A 10003-nucleotide genomic window follows, 5' to 3' on the forward strand; every position below is an offset into this window, starting at 1 on the left:
TGTATATATATATATATATATATATATATATATATATATATATATATATATATATATATATATATATATATGTGTGTGTGTGTATGTGTGTGTGTGTGTGTGTGTGTATACCCATTTCTCGCTCTATTGTAAGTTGATCTGATAGTTTATGAGTGACAGCCCACAGAATTAATTTCCCGTCTCACAGGATTATTATCATGTTACGATCTCACCAAATGGTATTAGTATGGATGGATATACTCACACGTGCGTGAATAGTGGAGGAATTCAATTTTCAGATGTTAGAATGTTCATCATAAAAATGTAAGCAATCTACAGTGGAGCTTTATTAACAACTGAATAAATAGCCATGGATTTAAACACAGTTAATATTAGATGCAATTCTAACAATTTAACAGACTGAATTTCACAAGAATATAGTTTATAACTGGGCAGCCAAGAATATAGTTTATAACTGGGACATCCAAGAATATACAGTAGTTTATAACTGGGGCAGCCAAGAATATAGTTTATAACTGGGACATCTAAGAATATAGTTCATAACTGAAACATCTAAGAATATAGTTTATAACTGGGACATCCAAGAATATAGTTTATAACTTGGACATCAAAAAATTTAGTTTATAACTGAAACATCCAAGAATATAGTTTATAACTGGGACATCCAAGAATATAGTTTATAACTTGGTCATCCAAGAATACAATTTATAACCTGAGCGTTCAAACGATAAAACGAATGACAACCAGGCTGAAGAACAATAGGAAAAAGTCCTATTCGTAGGCAGGGAAAGTTTCGTGGGTAGGAGACAGGATATTGTGCTCCTAAAACGTGGTGACGTTACTCTGACGGATGAGGTATTACAAGCGTCATTCCTTTACTGGGTTCTATTTATTTTCCCAAAATTAAATCCTTCCCCATACCGAAAGTGAGTGACTTTGTTTTCTCCTTTCCTGACGTTTCATCTTCTCCTGGATATACTATTTTGGCCAGTTTTGACGTGTATATGATGAGAACATACACGCATGTACACACACACACACACACACACACACACACACACATATATATATATATATATATATATATATATATATATATATATATATATATATATATATATATATATATATATATATACAAATACATATTTGTTTCTGAGACAAAGATTAATAAAGGCAATTATTGTTACAGACTAAAGGTCTTTCAGGGTAATATTTTACTTTTTGTGGACAATATATAATGCTTTTCCTGAGTTTTTACTTCTTTCATTAGTTAATATCACTCAATTATCTTGTGGATTAAAATTGCTATTGTTTCGGCTGTACTTGAAAATTTGAAAAATAAGTGTGATATAAGTTTAGAAAATATAAACAATGTACTGTACAAGCGAAGAATCAGTTTCGATATACAACAAGTTCTCTGAATTCGAATCTCTCCTTTTCATTGTGTTGAACCTGTCAATACAGGGCAGAGAGGTTGTCACCAATACTATTATCTACATTTTACTTCGTTAATGTAAATATTTCCTCTTTCTACATTTCTCTCTGCGTCTTGCTTTCCAACACTTGGTAGAAAACCGTGGCTGAAAGTGAAACAAGGGACTGAAACCATCCACTGCTGGCCGAGATCTTGTTGGCTCTTCAGATGTTCAAACTGTCATCAAACAAGATTAAGAGAGAGATGCTGAGCTGGGGCTGTGAGTAGCCTGGCTAGGTTTGAGGGGTTTAAAGCTTTTGTTCTCAGAAGCTACACATCAACCACAAGACACTCCAGAATCAGAATCAGTACTTTTCCTTTTTTCCGTGAGTATAAACATAATTCAGAATGCTGAAGGTAAGATGTAGTGTTTTATTTCTGCACATCATTGTCTCTCTGAAACATAATCACCTCCCTTGCTAAAGAAAACGACTCTTAAAATGTATTTTCGTATCTGTTGGGTGTCATAAATCATTGGCCAGTATATATATATATATATATATATATATATATATATATATATATATATATATATATATATATATATATATATATATATATATATATATATATATAGAGAGAGAGAGAGAGAGAGAGAGAGAGAGAGAGAGAGAGAGAGAGAGAGAGGGAGAGACTGTCTCTGGAATCTTTTCATCTATCTTGCTAAGGAGAGACTTGAAAATGTAGATTTCTTATCTTTTGAGTGTAATAATCCACTGCTCATATTTCATGAGAGAGAGAGAGAGAGAGAGAGAGAGAGAGAGAGAGAGAGAGAGAGAGAGAGGAGAGACTGTCTCTGGAATCTTTTCATCTATCTTGCTAAGGAGAGACTTGAAAATGTAGATTTCTTATCTTTTGAGTGTAATAATCCACTGCTCATATTTCATGAGAGAGAGAGAGAGAGAGAGAGAGAGAGAGAGAGAGAGAGAGAGAGAGAGAGAGAGAGAGAGAGACTGTCTCTGAAATCTTTTCATCTATCTTGCTAAGGAAAGACTTGAAAATGTAATTTCTTATCTTTTGAGTGTAATAATCCACTGCTCATATTTCATAGAGAGAGAGAGAGAGAGAGAGAGAGAGAGAGACTTTCTCCGAAATCTATTCATCTACCTTGCTAAGGAAAGACTTGAAAATGTAATTTTCTTATCTTTTAATAGTAATAATCCACTGTTCCTATTTTATGTGTGTGTGTGTGTGTGTGTGAGAGAGAGAGAGAGAGAGAGAGAGAGAGAGAGAGAGAGAGAGAGAGAGAGAGATAAATTTTTTTCACATACCTGTAAAATTAAACTAAGGATGATGCTCGTGATGACGATGTAGTAGAGGGAGTCTTCCGGGTCTCCGAAGTTAATAATGTTTCTCAGTTGGTTGCCATTGGCGGAGAGTAGGCCTATGTCCAAGCAACCCTTGACAATGCTCATCTTCCTCTTGACGTGGTTGAAATCCAGTTGGGAAGGTTTTTCTGTTAGACCAAAGCTTTCCTCATCGTCGAAGCCTGGAAATGAATAGACAGGATTTCAGTTTTGTTTCTTTTGTTTGTTAAATGAGACATGAGTGATTGTCTTCTGGCTCTAATACAGCTCAGAAATGTTCTACGAATGTGACCGAAAGATAAGAGTGAGTAGGAATAATTGCGTACCCAATAAGTATACTTGTGCATGCGTTACGTACACAAGTATACTTATATACATATAAACACAATAATCTATTTTCTTGTACACGAGGCTGGTTTTGACATCGGTCAGGCAAACAGCATTAGGGCAGTATATATAAACAGGTTAGTCAATATTAAGTTCAACAATTTGGTTGCTCAGGCCAGAGAACACAGGTTCGACTCCCGAGTGACAGGCGGCCGGTTGTGAACCCTCCAATGTGTTGAAGTGAGCTGTGAATTATGTACCTGGTAGTTAGATGAATGTGGTTGGGTACAACCAAGATTGCAAAGGACATAGGACTCGTAATTTCATATTATAAGACTTCATGAAAGCCGTAGGGCTAACACCTGGAGTCAATCAACCTCTCTCTCTCTTTCTCTCTCTCTGAGAAAAATTATATATTTGTATATCATCAAGACAATACCATTATTCTCCCTCGTACGAAAAAAATCCGGAAACACCTCTTGATTATCGAAATACAAAGCATCTCTTCTTTCCAAACAAAGGTAGCGAGATTTATAAAAAAAAAAATCTTGAGAAAGAGAGCGAGAGAGAGAAAGAGAAAGAGAGAGAGGCACATGTTTACATATAGGTATTACTTCCTCAAACGCGCACACAGACACACGCACATACACACACGCACACACAAACACACTTTTGAAGAATTAGGAATGTCCCACACAGCCTGGCACAAATCATGCAAATAAGGAGAATTCTACTTCCTCAAAAGCTCACACACACACACACACACACACACACACACTTGAAGAACTGGAAATGCCCTACACAGCTGGACATAAGACATACAAATATTTACAAATATACACCAACTATGTATGATAACTGAGAACAGATCTGATTCAGAGTAGTGGAAGAAAACCAAGGGGCACAACATCTTCGACTTATACCTGGCGTTACGCAACCTCGTGTTCCTCCTCCACCGTTCAGCACCCAAGAGTTTCAGTACACTATTTGCTTTGTCCTTAAAGATACACAGTCGAGACCTATAGTGGAACCCGCGCCCCCTCCCCCCAACCTTGCCCTGGGCCTAGGAATTGTTAAGCGAGTATTCCGTCTTCGGAACTCGACAGAAACATATTCTGTGTCTTGGTTCGGTTTTGTGGTTAGATGCAATGAAGTGTGTAACTTCCTAAGATTATTATTATTATTATTATTATTATTATTATTATTATTATTATTATACTTAGAAGGTGAACACTATTCATATGGAACAATATGGTGCTCATTAAGAAGTAAGAGAAGGTAAAGAGAAATACAGAGTGATTATACACATGACCTCCGATTACATACTTTTAAGAATATGCTATTTCTAATGAAGACCACATTCTTTGGAGGCTTGAATTTCAAGTCATTGGACCCTGTGGGCTTGTTCCATTTGAGCAGTGTTCATGTTATGAATATTAACTAATAATAATAATTTGTGAACATATACACAACAAGCTGCATTATAATTCAACTCGAAGTTGGACGAATTTATGATTTTAACTGTTAAAGCTAAGATGCACTACATAACCAATTTAACACAAGAAAAACAATCAAAATAATATACTATTTGACTGACACACAAACGACATGCTGCGTTCTGATTCAAGCCGAATTTTGGTCGAGTTTACGATTTTAAATGTTGATGCTGAGATGCACTTTATGACCAATTCAACACAAGAAAAACATTCGAAAGAATATACCACTTAATTGACATATGTACATGCTACGTTCAGATTAAAGTCGAATTTTGGACCATATCATTGTTTCAATTGCTAATAAGATGCATCGTATGACCAATGTAACACGAGAAAAACAAGAAAAACAACACACTCCTTTCGCAGCTTTTAATATAGGTTATTCTTACCTGCGCTCTCATTTGCCAAGACAAAACAACGCATCTCAGGGGTTAAATTAATCTCGTGTTGTTTCTCATATTGCACCCTTAACTCAGCTTGAAGTTAGTGTACAGAACAACCTCGACTATACAGTGGAATAAAACAAAAACAAAAAAACCTTAGATGTATTATACGTAATCTGAGTTAGCACGCTGTTGGCCCAGCGTTCGACTCTCCGACGGGCCAGTGAAGAATTAGAGGAATTTATTTCATAGAAATTCATTTCTCATCATAATGTGGTTCGGATTCCACAATAAGCTTTAGGTCCCGTTGCTAGGTAACCAGTTGGTTCTTAGCCAAGTAAAATAAATCTAATCCTTCGGGCCAGCCCTAGGAGAGCTGTTAATCAGCTCAGTGGTCTGGTTAAACTAAGATATACTCAACTTTTTGCAGCTGTCGACTGTTCGTCTCTTGTTATCAAAATCATTTGGCTACTCGGAGAAAGATAAGACCGTTCGAATATGGGGGAGAAGTTAACGGAAATTTGGCAAAGTCTCATTTTTCGTCTCTCCGTTCCACTGTTTTACTCTACATGTCGAAAGGGAGGATGACTTTCTTCAAAATAAAAATAATGTCAAGTACCTGGTATACCAGACTTCATGCCTTATCTAATGTAATGCAATATATGTGTGTAATATATATATATATATATATATATATATATATATATATATATATATATATATATATATATATATATATATATATATATATATATATATATATATATATATATACATATATATATATATATATATATATATATATATATATATATATATATATATATATATATATATATATATATATATATATATATATATATACACTGTATATATACACACCCACTTCACGCATTCATCCAGGAAATATTAGAGCCCATTTTCATGGTTGAAGCATTTCAAAACCAATATATATTTGAGTGAGATTTTATTATCAATCAGGCAGTTCAAAATGTTTTATGAAAAACCTATGAAAAACGAAGTTGGTCAATGGGTCCATAGGAAAATTGATTTTTAGGGTCAGGTATTATTTTATTGTCTGAAATAATCTTTATAAAATTATCAAATAAAGCCCAAAGAATGTTGTTTTCAAAATCTAGAATGTCATCAGATTAAAACGACCAAGATATTCATTCATACGTAGCAGCGTATTTGATGAACCCTCTCAATTATTATTAGTATTATTATTGATAAAGACAAATCTCTTTAGGGATCTGAACCACTGCTGACTTGTGATCTGTCAGGCCAACATTACATTCACTCAGCCGCAGGGGAAATAAAAAGAATACCACATGTCAGTGGTTCAAACCCCCTAAAGAGAAGGTTTGTCTTTATCAACAATTTCTGGGAGAGATAGCCTGCTTATTATTATTATTATTATTATTATTATTATTATTATTATTATTATTATTATTATTATTATTATTATTATTATTATTATTATTTATCATGGAACATGTAAGAACTATGATGGAGCACAACGTCCGTAATGTGGAAAATGAATAAAAATTGAATTAATAACAAAGTGCAGGTATTATTATGGCTGCACCAACCGCATAGGAAGAAAATGTTTAGATATTATTTTATCTTGGTATGAAAAGCAAAGATAAATCTGTCTCTTGTGCTTCACCAAGCGAATGACTACACATGAAGAGGTACAGAGTGTTTAAAATTCCTACACGAGAGAAAACACAAACACAAAATAAAACAATAAAAATGAGTCCCTTTCAAACTGCAAACAAATGTGAATGTTTTTTTGGGGGGAGCGGGGGTTTGGACGAAGATATGAAGTGTATCACACGTCTATGAAAAACTTTGAGTGAATAATGTTTTTTTTCAGCAAAGTTCTGCAGATATTTCAGCTTGCTCCACCCCTCAGTGTTCGATAACGCACGAGTGATTATATTCATTGTTCATTCTTCGTAAGTGCCATACTAGTTATTGTGTTTTCGCCGCTGGATCGATATGTCTTTGTTCACAGCTTTCGAAGAGAGAGAGAGAGAAAGAGAGAGAGAGAGAGAGAGAGAGAGAGAGAGAGAGAGAGAGAGAGAGAGACCTTACAGAGAGGTCCCTCAGTGTGAGGCACCTTTGATGTCTACCAGAGAGTTGCTAACGCATCTTCCGGTATATTTTGCATCTTCCAGTCTTGGATGGTTGGGATGCATCTTTTATTTGTCGAGCTTATTCTTAAACACATCTACGCTCACTCCTGTTATGTTCCTCAGATGAGCTTAGCGCTGACGCTGCATTATCGATGCTTCGTGGTGGATTAATGTCCTGTGTGCTTTCCTTAATTTTCCTGGTATAGTTTTTGGCACTATTAATCTACCTCTGTTTGGTTTTTATCAGTGGGTTCAGTTCTGACCTTCCTCTTTCCTTGCCGGATGTTTTTCGCTAAAAGCATTTTCACCAGTTTATCTAACATCTCGTATATCCATAACTATAAAATACTTATCTATCTATATATTAATTAAGATCCTACCACACCTCTTCCCAAATATATTAATTACAGTCACTTATCTTCACTCTAACACAAAGGAACACTTATTTCTTTTAGAACCTTCCAGTGATCTATCTGTGTTTATCTAGATTAAATCAGTTTTTAGTGTCTATATGATCATATAATACACATGATGTATATCTCATTTACAGTTGTTTTTATTCATTTGGATGCATAACATACTAGTCTCATCCACAAATTCTTTGTTCTGAAATAGCCCCAGTGACTTGTTAAAATTTTTGTTTCACAATATCCTTCAAGTGCAATTTCCACCAAAAACCTTGAAATCCCGAGGGAAAATAAGCGAAGAATTTTTTCCCCAGCTGAGATTCAGACCAATGCAGGTGAGAAGGCCGAGGTCAGAGAGTATGACCTAAGCACTATCCACGACCTTCAACCATAGTGGACTCGAATCCCACCCAGGAAGGGAATTTCTTCACTCATTTCCATCCGGATTTTAAGGCTTTCAGTGGAAAGCGTATTCAAAGAATATTATGAAACAGGTTAAGAAGTCACTGCGGTTACAAACATGCTGTTCTGACATTTAATTTTAGATGTTCATTAATTTTAATATATTGGTAAATCTATTTATTACTTATCCAGTTATTTAATAGAGTTTTATTGAAATATTGCATTTTAACAAATGAAGCTGGCCTTTAAATGTGGAAAAGTATTATTTAACCGCATGACTAAGGTATTGTCTGTCTTTGCAAACTAACGACGTCTGGTCGGTTAATGTAATCAATATTTAATTCCACGTCAACGCACACACACTTTAAGAATGCAAATGAAAGCTCCAACATTACGCACATGACCCAACGCTTACTGTGCCTATTAACAATGCTACAGTTAAGCAAATCGTATAGAAATTATGGTACATTACAATGCAGTCCGACCATTATATGGCCCCTGTGGGCTTGTTCCAGATGAGTAGGGTTCCTATTCTGAGTAATATGATTCGTAATAACATCCACACTATCCTACTGTACACTACTTCCATGCTAGAAGGATCTTACCATCTTCATCCATCATCCTCGTCATCTTTGAATCTTGCAGAAACACAAACGGCCTTCGAAAACTCTGTCACTCTTTGAATGAACACTGCTGCAGCACTTACTTGTGCCCCCAAACACTTAGAACTGTCGTGAAGTGGTAAACGAAGATTTGGCGGGGTTGTGGATCTGCCCGCCCATTTCCGGTTCGGCAAAGGTTGCGATAGCGGGCGTCCGGTAACAACAACGCAATTAACAGACTCGGGTTTCACTCTCAAAGTTTCTTGCTAAAAGTGGATGGAAAGAAGTGTAATTACTTGGAATGTGAGACACGTTCGTAATAGCGAAAACGGAATTTTTATGAAACAGGAAGGGAAAAATGGAGGATATTTGGGGAAGTTGTGTATATTTATCACGATATAATTTGGTGAATTTTTTTTACTGATATTGCACTCCTGTGCTGATATACCTGTAAAGTATCTGGCTCAAAGAAGGCTATAATTATGTTCTATGACTACGTTGTGTTCTAACAAGTTTTAGATTTTTTTTTTTTTTTTTACAATTTCTTTTTCAGCCTTTGTCATGAAGAAAGTAATAGGAAATCTTTATTAAATACAGGTGATGTTGGTCAAAGGGTGTTTTATTTTCATACAGGCGCACACACACACACACACACACACATATATGTGTATATATATATATATATATATATATATATATATATATATATATATATATATATATATATATATATATATATATATATATATATGTGAGTGTGTGCCTGTATTAAAATAAAACTAACCCTTTTACCAACATCACCTGTATTTAACAATGATTTCTATTACGATATATATATATATATATATATATATATATATATATATATATATATATATATATATATATATATATATATATATATATATATATATATATATATATATATCGTAGCTCGGTGGTAAGTGCAGTACTGAACATACATTCACACGGTCAGTGGTTCGATCCTTATCCTAAATGAATAATAGCGTCAGCTGGGGTCAAGAAACTTGTATCAGCCAAATCCGCAACTGACTGGACTTGGGATGCATAGTCTGAGAGCGAACATGGTTCCAGATATTGTTAGTCGAGGAGTGGACCATTCAGCCATAGTACCCACCGACTCACAAATTGGTAGAACCGTGTTTCTCTGGAATCTATAAGACCAGAGATAGGTTTGTACTCGAGACTAAGAGTGCGTGCGTGTGTGTCTGCGCGCCCGCCCGGTCGTTTGTATGTGTGTGTGAGCAAGTGCAGAAAAGCTTTTAAATTTGCTTTTGTGCTTTTATAGGCACTTTGAGAATGATGAACTCCTTACAGGCATGGAAAAGAAAGGATGGGAATTTGAACCAAATAAGAAATTCTAACTTAAAACAACCTCAGGACACAGTAACATCAATGAAAAATTTAATCTCTTATGAAATATTCATAAACCATTCTTGG

At 35.0% G+C, this 10003-nt stretch overlaps 1 protein-coding gene across 1 annotated transcript in view; it reads right to left on the bottom strand.

Moving 5' to 3' along the window:
• LOC136845925 (ninjurin-1-like) overlaps positions 1-8700 on the bottom strand; it is a 13903-nt gene extending 5203 nt beyond the window's left edge. The window contains exons 1-2 of the mRNA XM_067116415.1: positions 8546-8700; positions 2749-2966 (exon numbers count right to left, since the gene is read on the bottom strand). Coding sequence (XP_066972516.1) covers positions 2749-2966; positions 8546-8570 — 243 coding nt within the window. The 5' untranslated portion in view covers positions 8571-8700. The remainder of the gene's footprint in view (positions 1-2748; positions 2967-8545) is intronic.
• Positions 8701-10003: the final 1303 nt, after the last annotated feature.

Source organism: Macrobrachium rosenbergii, chromosome 14 (genome assembly GCF_040412425.1).
Source record: "Macrobrachium rosenbergii isolate ZJJX-2024 chromosome 14, ASM4041242v1, whole genome shotgun sequence".
Taxonomy (NCBI): Eukaryota; Metazoa; Arthropoda; class Malacostraca; order Decapoda; family Palaemonidae; genus Macrobrachium; species Macrobrachium rosenbergii.